The sequence below is a fragment of the Morus notabilis genome, unplaced genomic scaffold, assembly GCF_000414095.1.
Source record: "Morus notabilis unplaced genomic scaffold, ASM41409v2 Scaffold165, whole genome shotgun sequence".
Classification (NCBI taxonomy): Eukaryota; Viridiplantae; Streptophyta; class Magnoliopsida; order Rosales; family Moraceae; genus Morus; species Morus notabilis.
This window is the reverse complement of record NW_010363979.1, coordinates 243,677-256,859: the sequence shown is the minus strand read 5'-3', so window position 1 is coordinate 256,859 and position 13,183 is coordinate 243,677. Positions and strand designations below refer to the sequence as shown.

At 32.9% G+C, this 13,183-nt stretch overlaps 1 protein-coding gene across 2 annotated transcripts; it reads left to right on the top strand.

The window, feature by feature from the left end:
• Positions 1-2,753: 2,753 nt before the first annotated feature.
• LOC21406897 lies at positions 2,754-8,065 on the top strand. Of its 2 annotated transcripts, none has more exons than XM_010105545.2 (3): positions 2,754-2,861; positions 3,574-3,635; positions 6,538-8,065. In XM_010105545.2, exon 3 carries the CDS (start codon positions 6,551-6,553, stop codon positions 7,655-7,657), a length of 1,107 nt encoding a protein of 368 aa, XP_010103847.1. In that variant the 5' UTR covers positions 2,754-2,861; positions 3,574-3,635; positions 6,538-6,550; the 3' UTR covers positions 7,658-8,065. The 2 variants fall into 2 exon arrangements, with proteins under 2 accessions (XP_010103847.1, XP_024026157.1); XM_024170389.1 differs by lacking the exon at positions 2,754-2,861 and adding an exon at positions 2,878-3,010.
• Positions 8,066-13,183: the final 5,118 nt, after the last annotated feature.

The window sequence follows — 13,183 nt, the reverse complement described above, 5'->3', positions numbered from 1 at the left end:
TTCTTAGTCATCTTTGCTTGTATGCAAATTTCACACTTATCATTTTTAACATCTTTGTAATTAATCAAACCATGTTTAGACATATATTTTAAAGATATAAAATTTAAGTGTGCTAAGCGAGCATGCCAAATATCATAAGAATCAACAATATAAAGAGAATTAATAACTTTGTTATCATCAAGACTAAGTTTGTACATGTCATCACAAGAATATCCCTTTCTCACAAAGAGTCCATTCTTAGATACAACACAATTATTGCCCTCAAGTATAATCTTAAGCCCATTCTTACACATAAGACTAGCAGATACAAGATTCTTTCTAATATCGGGAACATGAAGAACGTTGTTCAATGTAACGTTCTTCTCGAAAGTAAAGTTGATCTCAACCACACCTTTCTTGGCAGCCACCGTTGCGTCATCATTCCCCATGAGAATTGTTTGTCCTTCATTTTCTACTTTGTATGATGAGAATAACTTCTCGTCACTACAAACATGGATTGTGGCTTCGGAATCAAACCACTAGTCGGAGGACTTTGTTGCAGCCATATTAGTTTCGGTAATCATACCAATTTGCATCTCTGAGACCATAGCACAAATTTCTTTAGATTTCTCTTCAATAGTATTGCCTTTGTTGATATTAACTTCTTCATTTTTCTACTTGTACCTACAGTCATTTTGGCGATGACCTTTCTTTACACAAAATAAATAATTTTCAAAAAAATTCTTTTGGCCATTACCGGGCTTCTTGAACTTCTTTGAAAACTTACTTGCTTTGGCAACATTAACTTTAGAGGAATCATTCTTGCCTTTGTGATCATGAGACTTAATCTCCTCTTCGATCCTAAAGTGTTTTTGTAATTCCTCTAGAGTTATGTCATCTCTCCTATGAAGGAGTTTCTTTCTATAAACATTCCAACTTTGAGGTAATTTAGTAATAATAGCCTCCATTTAGAATGATTCAGAATTTTCACTTTCAATTCACAAAACTTAGTAACAATGACTTGCAATTCATGTATTTGATCTAGAACAGACTTGGAATCAACCAGGAAATTTTCAAGATGAGGAATTTGTTCATACCTTCATTCTCAGTTTTGTATTTGTATTCAAGAGCATTCTAAATCTCCACCGGAGACTCCATCGAGTTGTAGAGATCTAGAGCCTATCGGAGAAAGTATTGAGAATATGACCCGACACATGACTTCTTCATCTCCGTGCTTCTTCCTTGTAGCCTTCAAGTCTTCAGAATCATCCTCCTTCGGTTCCGGAAGTGGCTCTAACTTCAGATCAAGTACATAGGCGATCTTGAGCACGGTAAGAAGGAAGAACAACTTTCCCTTCGAGTGGGTGAAATTGGTACCATTAAAGCAATCAAATTGGACATTTAGATTAAGGAAAGACACCATGTTCTTTTCAACCTCCACTACAGCAACTTAAAACCTTAAAGATTGTTAGAGAATTTTAGTGTAGAGGCTGAAAAGAATGTAGAAAATAAGAGGGTTTGAGGCGTATATGAATACTTTCTTTTAAAGTTTTATTGCACTAACTTCTCAAAGTTTGCTAATGAGTTTATATTGCAAGTTACTCCCGAGATACAACAAACCCTTGAATACAATATCTAGTGATGCTATTGTGTTTAAGAACATGAATGATATTTGTAAATTTTTTGGAGACAATAAAAAGACACAGGTATCATTTCATGAATGAACAAATATGTCTATTGCTAATAGGTATTAAAAAATGTATGAAAACATATCACAAATGGTTGCAATGATTCGGCACAATTCAAATCACACGCGTCAAAACTGTACAAAATCAATACCGGGCACTACACCAGAACAATATGCTCAAACCGAAACATGAAACGGCTACAGCGCGTAACACTGCTGCACACAGGCTCTGCAACGCCCATTGCTGCGCACAACGCCTTGCTGCCTGCACCAAATGGTGCTGCTCCTTTGGTTGTAGAGCTGCTAACTGTGCGCTGCAGCGCCAAAGACAGTCACGACACTCAGTCATGACGCTCCAAACTGATCTGAAACGTATGATCTTGAATGAGATATATTACAATCTGTCTAACAGTTATTTTGAACAAATATAATTTTATCAACTTTTAAATTAAGAAAATTGCCAGTAAATAATACAGAAATAGTAAAGAATAACATTAAAAAAACATACTTAAAGAATCAAATGTCAGTGGAAGAAAATAAATGAAAAAATATCAGGCACGTTTGGAACTCGTTCTAAAATGATTTTATTTTTTGTATGAAAATGAAAATAAAAACGTTTTTAATATAAGACATAAATCATTTTTAAAAATGTGTTTAATAGTTTTATCAAGAGATTATTTTTAGTATAAAAAAACTCATTAATATCTCTCTCTCTTTCTCTGCTCGAGAGAGGAGAAAACGAAAATAAAAAATAAAAAATGACTAAAAGTCATTTTTTATTTTTCTCTCATTTTACACTAAATTAAAAAATTATTTTTATTTTTTATTGCGTAAAATACTATTTTAAAAATATTTTTATTTTTTTTCTTAAAAAACGTAAAAAAGTAAAAACGGGATCACGGCCATCAACTTTTGAAAAACTTACCAAACCAAAACGCCAGAAGACGTGACACGACGGCACATGAGTTGTTACCAAGCGACACGGCGCGTCTTCACCACGCCCCCGTCCAGCGCGTGAAGTATCCCAGTTCAGAATTTTGTGGCCCCACGTTTTTGATCTCCCTCTGTCTCTCTCTTTCGTCTTTCCCTCTCTCTCTGTCCAAAATCGTCAAACGAGAAGAGGAGGTTATTAGATTAGAAATAAGGAGCTAACCCCCCAAAATTCCCTATTTTTAACGATTTCCTCCTTCTGAAGGTAAATTTCTCTCTCCTTCCCCTCACCCCTCTCTCTCTATCATCTCTTTCTCTCTCTAAACTTTGACGAACACGAGGAGAATCGAAACAATTGCCCTGAATTTCGTCCTCTGCGATCTCGTTGCTCAAACTTTCAGTTTTATTGTGAATGTAAAAACCCTCAGTTCTCTCTGACTTTGTCTTTTGAAACAAGGTTTTTTTTTTTTTTTTTTTTTCAAATTTTGCGGGGTCATTTTGTTAATTTCCGTCGCCGTACTGTTTGATTCCCGAGAAAATCGATGGGAAAAGCAAAAAAGTGATTGTGTTGGAATTTATTCCGTCGCCTTTTTTCCTGTTTCACCTCTCAATAGCTTGGGAATTTGGTAAACAATATTCTCAATCGCGAACTTTATTGGTTGAGTCTCTAAATTTTTTATGTTTTTCAATACATAGTATCATTATCCGGAATTTTCTTTTTCCACTAAATATACATATTATAATTACAAATGTTATCTTTTTATATTAGTTTTTAAAGCTGAATAGTAAAGATTTCTGGATCCGTCGTTGCGTAGAAAGGCCAAGGCCATGTGCGATGCGTAGCTTCACGTTTCATTATTATTATTATTAAATTAATTGATTTACTGTCGTCTCGCGTGATTCCTTCATTTCCTTTTGTCAAAGTATATATATAAGTCTCTGACTGGGTATGCATGTTTTTGTGGATTTCATCTCAGATGTACTTTGGTTTCTCCAGCTAACTTATTTCTGATCCAGATTCGCGCAGACTACGAGACAGGTTGGCATTTTTTTGGGTTTCAATTTCGATTTGATTCTTGGATCGCCCTTAATTATGTTATCTGTTTTACTGTTCTAATGATTATTGATGGAATGAATTATGTTTTCGATCGGTTCGAGTCGTTTTTGGCAGCTCCAATGCGCTTATCTTGCTGAAGATGTTCCCTTTTATATGAATTTTGTGTAGTAATTTTTGATCATTTGTGTTTAGCAAAGTCTAGCGACTTGTTAATGTTCCTTTTCTCTTTCAATTTCGTGTTTTCGTGCCGTCTTCTTTGATGGTTTCTTTGGTACAATCCATTGATTTGCGGAAGTAATTGGATTTGCAATCATGGGACATTTAGCTATTTGATAATTCAATAAAGTGCACGTATTTCTCTCCTTTCTGTATTTGCTCAAGGCTTTACATCATTTTAAATCTGATTTTAATTGTGTAAATTTTCTTACAAATTTCAGAAAAAAGGATAATTAGACTTGTGACAAATTGGGTGATGAATTTTCGGTTTATATAAATGCTACCATAGGATAGAAATGAAGCATGATTGTGGAGTTACAGTAATCTGCTAGAACAAAAATCAAAGTAAATGGGTTCAGTGTATAGTGCAAGTATTGTGCAAACTTATATTTGCAGAGTCTTACCAGAGTTCATTAAGTGTTTTTACTTGGGAGATTAGGGACGGATTTTCTGTTTAGATTTCAGACAATTGCATTTGATTAGACGGACGAATTTGCTGATATTTATTGAAGTTGAGTTGTCAGTTAACTCAAAAGTTCAAACTTAGATTGGACCATTGATTACGTACATTGTCCAATTTTATGAGAACAGTACCATCTTTAGAACAGTTAGCATGGATTAGCGTTGTGACTTTTTTGCTCTTTTGAATCTTTTGAGATCTCTTATAGACTAAATTTGATTTATACCAACAGATTAGGCATTTGGATTATCCTATTTTTATTCTCTTGCTTTGATGTTCAAAAATCAAAACTTTTTCATTTGAATCTCATAGATGTTATTCCAAGTTTTAGACAGCATTGATTATTATTGTTACTTTTGGGAACTTAGGGGCTTCAAATTTTTTTTGGCCTTTGCTAAGGTATTAATCGTAGGAGAATTCGTTTGAGCCTTTGCTATTTCTTGGGGTACTCTTCTTGCTACTTGCAGAGTTTAGCAGTTGGCCCATTATTTGAGTCACTAGGCTACCAACCTTATTTCGTGATTTTCTATATTTTGGCCAAGGTTGCCTCTGTTTTTTGTGGTGATGGGAACACAATCCTTTCTGGATAGTCTCAATGAGCCTAAATTGTTGTTGCCATATTTCTTGAGCTATATGAAGGCATATGTTCATTGGATGTGGTCAGGTAAGTTTGGAGGGGGCACAATTGTTCTTTTTATTGATTTTAAGTTTTTAGTTCTGTCTGCAAAAGTTAATTTCTCTTGGCGACTGAATTTGAATTGTCGTGTATTGTATGTAACCAATGATGATATATAAGGAAATTGTAAATGTGCTTATTCATTCCATTTTTTGGAATTGCTGCTCCATTGTGAATTTCTGGATTGGTCGTCTGAATTTTGCGGCATTTCCCAAATAAAGGGTTTCTGAATAGAAGGGTTCTATTTGTCATTGGACATCTATATCTTCTTCTTCACAAGATCACTCTTTCTTTGCCCATTTGTTTCTAGTTTTTTTTGAATTTTTCATGTAGTGGCCTCAGACTTGAGTTTTCCCAAGTAATTTCTTATCGTTTGCATTGCTTTGTTTTTTATTCATAAACCTTATCTTGATTTTCAATGAGGAGTGGCAAGTAGTTGCAACAAGAAAAGAAGGAAAGAATTGTTCTTTGTTCGAGAAGCAATGCAGGTTATATTGGAAGATATGTCCTCAAAAGTTAAAAGTCTGGGTTGGTCCCATGTTTACAGGCTGAGACTCTTAGGTGGCAGACACAAAGTGGGATAAAGGCTATTAGTCCTACATTGGCATATATAAAAATATGAATTGCTATTTTATCTTTGGTACTTTAGAAGGATAAAAATTATCTAGAAATCCGCTTTCATTGGACTCTTTGGCAACTGGCAGGTGATGTATTTTGCTCCCGTGATAAGTGTGACAATTGCCTTAGAGCTTGTTGCTGTTGTTTTCTTGGTTACAAGGGCTTTGGTAATTGAAGGGAACTTTAAATCCTTTTGTTATGAAGCTTTAGAAGTTAGTAAAGTTTGCGAAACTAACACAAACTTGTCTAGAATCAGTCCGGATTGCTCAATAGAGAACCCTGTATTTTAGGAAATGGAGCAAAAGTGACTGAAGGAGGAGTTGTGTGTAGTGCTTGGTTCTATATCTTTTTCCCAAGTATCTCTAACAAAATTTCAGCGTTGTCTCTTTCTGCCTGGGATCTCTGCCATGGATACATTCTGCTTGCTCCTTTTTTTTTCTCTGTTTTTATTTTTATTTTTTCTAAATATTTGATGTACATTCTGCTTGCTTTTAAGTGCTAAGTTTTGTAAATTGTCAGAGCATTTGTTTGTTGTGGTTATCCTTCTTTATTGCTACTAAACGTACATTCCTCAGATATTCTGCTCTAATTAATGGGGGAAAAAACTGCTCTTGACCCTGTTAGTGTTGGGAGATTGATAATTGAAGCAGAGGCCTTGGATTCAATAATTTCCAGATCAATTTGCTATGTGTTATGGATATCTGGGAAACTCCTGCACCATATATATATAGTGAGCAGTTTTGTAAATTCCATCGGGGTTTTATCCCTAGTAGGGCTCAACCCCTGTGCGTAACTGGGATAAAATCCAGTCGTGTTAAAAAACATTTTTGATATTGCTTATGATTTGACAGGTCTGTGTCTGTCCCTGCAACTAATTAATCTTAGTCCTAATAAACGTTGCAATATAATTTCAGGATTCATTTGGAAATGGCGAAAGGTGGCAGGGGACGTCAAAGGCTCACTTCGCGACACTACAGATCAGCTCCATACCCATTGCGCTTTGATCAGGATATTATGGAAGATTTGCGCCCAAAGAAATGCTCCAAAACTTGGGACAATAAAGACTGGGAAGATGTAACATGTTCCGTATGCATGGAGTACCCTCACAATGCTGTCCTTCTCCTGTGTTCTTCTCATGACAACGGCTGCAGACCTTACATGTGTGGGACTAGCTTCCGTCATTCCAACTGTCTTGACCAATACAAGAAAGCTTACACTAAAGTAGTTTCAACCAATCACGGACAAAGCTTGCATGGCTCTGCTGATAATCCCATTGTAATACAAGATTCCAGCTCGGCTGTTGAGAACACTGAAGTCACAGAGCTTGCTTGCCCCCTATGTAGGGGCCAAGTGAAGGGATGGACTGTGGTCGATCCTGCCCGAGAATATCTGAATGCCAAAAAGAGAAGCTGCGTCCATGATGATTGCTCGTTCATTGGAAACTATAAGGAGCTCAGGAAGCACGTTAGAGCAGAGCACCCCTCTGCACGACCACGTGAAGTGGATCCTGCTGTCGAGCAGAAGTGGAGAAGGCTTGAACGGGAGCGTGAGAGGAATGACGTAATCAGCACTATAACATCAACCATGCCGGGGGCAATGTTTTTCGGAGATTACGTAATAGAAGGAAATAATTATTACGGATTCATTTCAGATGATGAGGGTGGTACGGATGCAGGTGCTGGAGAAAGAAACGGGGGGTTTGAGATGGGTTTTGATAGTAATTTAGTGAATGTCTTTCTCTTACTGCACGCTTTTGGGCCATCAGGGGGAGATGAACTCAATAGAAGGCTGCCTCAGCCAGCAATGCCTTTCCGCCAGACAACGAATGGTAGTGCTGGTGGAATTCGGCACACAACTCCTGTAGGTGGTGCAGAGTCCTCCGATCAAGATGATGATAATGACAGTCATGATGACGATGATGATGGCGGAGGTGATATGTCATTGGCCAGCCGCCTCCGCCGACATGGTAGGGTGTTAATGGGACGCTCTGGTCGTCGGAGAAGACGAAGAGAGTTAAATGGTGGTTCAAGATGAGATATTGTTGTGAAAGGAGGGGGATACGGGAAAAGTTTCTTAGGTACATAAAATTTAGGAGACATTAGAAAACAACAACAATAAGCTAAAAGGATTTAATTTCTCACATATGGAGGGATTACTTTCGTTTGAATTGCGGGGATAAGAAAAACTGGGAATATGGCTGTTCTCTTTCCCCATGTGTATGAATTCTTCTCTCTTTTCAAGTTGTACTTTTTCCTATTTATCTTCAATCCTCCTGTTAAAGCTAGAACAGGTCCGTGTATGAAATTTACTAGTGTAATTGTATTTGTATCTGTTCTGAGTTTTTAACGGTGAACATGAGGTTGACTGGGTAGTCACCCAAATTAATTTGTTGTTCTCTTAAGGCAGGGCTTTTTGGTTTAGTTATTATTATTATTTTTTGAAGCTGGTTTTGTTATTACATAAAATGTCTTGAAAGCCCTGAATTTAAAAATGTCTATTATTATACAAGACTACAAAATATTTAATTGTGCTTAATATGGCACATATAATATCAAGTATGCCCTTCCAGTTTATTTTGAGCACGTTCCTTATATGGTTAATTTTTATATTTTGTCGGTTTTTTTTTTTTTTTTTTTTTTTTTTTTTTTCTCTTTTCTAAATGACGAGTCATAAGTAATCAATTATTTCACTTAATGTTAATAGGATTTTTTTTTTTTTCTTGTTTTAGTTTTCTCTCTCGTTTCCTCTGCATCCATCTATTCTCTGAGAAATTCCTTTATTATTGTTTATTATTGTTTTCCTTTATTGAGTCTTAAAGATCATATTCAGCCAAAAAAAGAAAAAAAGAACAACTTCCATGATCTTCCAGAGTTCCACATCGTAGTCTTCTTCATGAAGCCTTTTTTCTTGGGAAAAAACATTTCACATAGCTTTTATGAAACAACATCATATTTTTTCACTCTTTTCTTCCACTCATTTTCTTCAATCTATGGTGATTTTTTTTTTTTTTTTGCATCATTTTTTCTCTATTGATTTCTTGTTTTGAATCAACGTTGGTGATTTCTCTTTGTTTTCTTTGGTTCTTCGTGATTCCTGTTTTTTTTTTCTTGGGTTTCTTTTTCATAATGATAGGAAAGTAAAATCTGTTTATTCTTCTTCGTAATGATATTATGATTATTACACACATGATCTTTCTTTACATTATTGTTTTTTTTTTCTGTATATAAATTTTATATTCTTTTTCATACTTATTATCACATTACAGTTTGTGTGCATTATTTTATTTCATTCTGGTTAATTATGTAATTATCATTCGAATAGTGAATGTGTGAATTAATGAAATTGAGCTTTATTTTATCTCTTAGAAATATGATAGTAGCTATTTCAAAATAATGAAATTGAGCTTTATTTTATTTCTTACAATCATGAAATGTCTTTTTTTTTTGTGTTCATGTACCGTGTATTTATATTGTTTCAAATTTTTGTACAAATTTTTTATAGTTAATCTGTTTCATAATAATATCTCTATTAAAATAATGAAATGCTTATTATTGAGTACATTTTCATATTTCTAATGTATTACAAGTTATATTTCATAATGATATTATCATTATATTAATAAAAATGCATACTCATTTGTATATTATCGTATTGTTTGGTATTATATTCATTTTGATAATGAAGATTAATTTACCACGTTTCTAATCTTCTATATTTTAAAAACTCGCTAGATGATTGTTATTTTGTTGCGTATTATATTCATTATTGTTTGTAATGATATCGTCATTATAATAATAAAAAATCTTTCTTTATGAGTTCATCCTTCATGTATTATTGTCGTTTCAGATTTCTTGTAAATTTTTATCTTCAGTCTATTTCATAATATCTTTATTAAAATAATGAAATGCTCATTCTTGATACATTTTCGTGTTTCTTAGGTTTGACAAGTTCTATTTCATAACGATATTATTATTATCTTAATGAAATGCATATTCATTTGTATATGGTGGAGGGGCTTGTGGAAAGATGTCATTTTATGGAGGTGCTGGTTAGTGTTTTTTTTATTAAAAAAAATCAAAAAGTGTGTTTTGTGTTTAAATTGAACACATTTTTCAATATATATATACTTTAAAAAATTATGTGATGTTTTTATTATTTTTTTTAAAGAAACTTTATCTCTATTTAAATAGGCATTAGATGTAATATTTAAGTTTCATTTGACTTTTGTATTCAAAATTAAATTATGATTTCATTTTGAAGAATTTTCTATTTTGATCTTTTATTTTTTTTTTCCTTTTTCATTATATAAGGATATAAGCGTCTTTATATGTATGCTAGTGGATAGTTTTGTAGATCAATAAATATGTAGACTTTAGTGCTCAAAATTGACGTTTCTGTAAATAACCCGTTGACATGATGCCAGTTTGTGGGATCAAGCAAGATCGCTTATGGAAAGGCAAATGATTAAATGAATATATTTTTTTAATTTAGAAAATTACTAAAAATATCTTTTTCGTCCAAGTTAATTTTCACTTTTCATTTTTACCCCTTTAACCTATTTTTTCGGGCACCGTTTTATTTGTGAAAAGACTAAACTAATCTTCTTGAAATAAATTAACGGTTTAGTTAATTGGAATTTGGGAAAAATTTCACTTTCTTTCCCACTTGACCGCTTTGAACATCTTTGAAGGCATCATTGGCGTAGCATAATTCATTTGGAAGAATTATTTAATGCACCGTGTGTACTACGTTATTATGTTTACGTGGTACACTCATTTAATAAAAACTTAATATTTAAAAAGTTTGTTTATGTCAACTTTTGTATTATTGTATTTCTCTTTCTTAGTATGTATTGCATTAATTATTTAGATAAATGCATCATAAATACTCTACATATATCCCTTATATTAATTAATTTATCTTAAATACTATTATTAAAAGTTTTATTATATACAGCAACAATAATTTGAATGTTAAAACGATGTTTTTGTTCATTAAGAAATGGTGCTTTTATTTTTCTTTTGGTAAATGAAAAGTTGAAAGGTACTGTGTTTACATAACGTTGTGCATATAAAGAAGAACCAGTCCAAGTGCGAAAGAAACATGACAATTTGAATTCATATAAAACTCAATTAGAGTATGAAAAACAAAATTAATGAATATCAAATTTAAACATATTACTCTCTGTGTTTTAGACTTGTAGAGTATAATAGCTCTGTAAACGTATTACATAATAATTTTAATAATATTATTTGAAGTTAGTTAATTATTATAAGTCAAAACATTTCCCTCTCAAGGGAGGAGGACAAATACACATCCAAATCAACTTTTAAAATTTGTAATCATTTTCATGCTCTTCCATAAACTCCTTAAGGTGGCTTTGAACTTCCCTATTATAAGGCCTACGGATTAAATAGCAGACCATGCAATTTGACGCCTGCCCAGTGCCAGAAGGTCAACGAAGTTAGTGACATGATGACAGGAGAACAAGCGACAACAAACAATTTTCAACATTACACAGAAATTATAAAGTCGTTCGTTCATAAAAATAGAGATAACATTCGTATTTTTTGTAACGACTAAGAAACTCTTAATGTTAATTAGTGAAATTTACGTAATTAAATTATGAATTTTTTAGATAATGACATGTTTTGTAATAAAAGATTTATGAAATTAATAATATTATTCTAAAATTCTATAAAAAATTATATGTTAAAAATTTTACCTTATGACTCGGTCGATAATTCTAACCGCGATTTAAGACGGGATAAATTTCGATCTGACTCTGACTCGTAATTCCATTCATAAAATTTTTTGAGCACCGTACAGTGTTAGCAGTTCTCTAAAAAGAATTCTAATAATTAAAGAAATCCTTCATTGTGAATTAGTAAAATTGGTGATGCGAGTCGCGTTTTTAGTAAAATTGTAAAGCCGGGCTCGGAAATCGACATTGTCAATTATTACGTTTGACAGAGAATTTAAGTCAAGTATGTTAAACTCAAATTTTAATTTTTTTCTAAAACAAATATTAAAAGTTTTGAGTCAGTCCGAATTAATTACACGATTTAAAATCTTAAACAATACCGGTTCCTTCCGAGAATAGTGTTAGACCGTAGTTTTAAATAGTGGATTGAAAACTGTCGAAAACATGTCTGAAAAATTGATCTAGAAATTACTGTCAGTACAAGTTTAATCTATTAAAGGAATACTTTAGTGGGAGACAAAGAAGAGAGTAGATTTGACTTTGTGTTAAAAAGTAATACAAGTCATGATTAAGAATATTGCTCTCTCCTTTTCTCTTTAACCATGGGCAGCCCACTATTAGCTTGATTAATCAATTTTTTTAGTCCAATTAGTGAGTCTAAGAAGCTTAAGAATTATAATTAAGTGTAATTAATTAATTGTCTATATATACCACCATTTAAAGTTAAGCTCACCTTTTTACCATTTTACTCTCAAAATTTCCTACACTTTTTCTCTCTTTTTTCCTCTCTTGGCCAAACCACTCAGCCCTCTTCTTTCTCTCAATTACTAAGAGATCTTCAAACCATAATCAAGAAGAAGGAGAAAGAGCTGTGTGGATTTTCCTAACACTTTTAAGCGTAAAGATCAAAACTTTTATTCTTTGATTTTCTTTGTTTAAATTTCTAACTTTTTCTTAAAAGTTTAAATCTTTGTAGGAATTTCTCTCTTCAGTGGTCAAAACCATTCCTCTCTTAAGGTTTGTGGTAAGATTCTTTAAACCTTATCAAGATCATTTCAACTTTAAGAACAAAGTTTGATGTGGTTCTAAAGTTTGTATTTTTATTATTTATATGTGTGTTAAAAGGTTAGATCTTCACATGCAAGAGGTTTTATTGTTAGATCTATGTTTTTGAATTTGTATTTCATGGTCTAAGGTTGTTGTTTTGTGTATTTAGAACAAGATCTAAGCTTTGCATGTTAATTTTAAAAGGTTAAAAGATGCAAAAAAATTAAGTTGACAAGTTTCTGTTTTTGGTTAAAAATCTCAGTCCACTTTAATTAAAACACAACAGTAGAGGTTAACCTCGACGAGTAATATAGTCTAGACCTTGGCTGATAGCAGATAAGTGAGAATCTTGCTTACAATATGAATAAGTTTTAAAACAGAATGTTATACATGTTTTATGTACATACTTATGCTTAAAGTTATAGTATACTATGCCATGACATATTGCATGCTCACTAGTAAAACCAATATGACTAATAAAAATATTTAAGAGTGTCGTACTAACCACTCGACTTACAAGATGGATTTAAGGCATGAGGAGGCAATCATTTAGTACCTAAGGAGGTAAAATTTTCAATTAGGGTCATGGTGTAGTTAGGGACTTTGCAAACCATTTCTATCCGCTGATCGTGTACACATTTTTCGATACGAACACTCAGACCCAAAAAATTAATAAGATAAGTTCATAAATGAGCATAATTGGTTCATGCATTAAGATAATACTCTAAGTATTCTATTTTAATTAACAAGACTTAATTCCTACTTACTGAGTGAAAACTGACCTTAAAATGTATTTATATTGTAGGGAA

Excerpts from the sequence above, each read along its gene's own strand:
- LOC21406897 (XM_010105545.2), top strand. The coding sequence starts at position 6,551 with ATGGCGAAAGGTGGCAGGGGACGTCAAAGGCTCACTTCGCGACACTAC.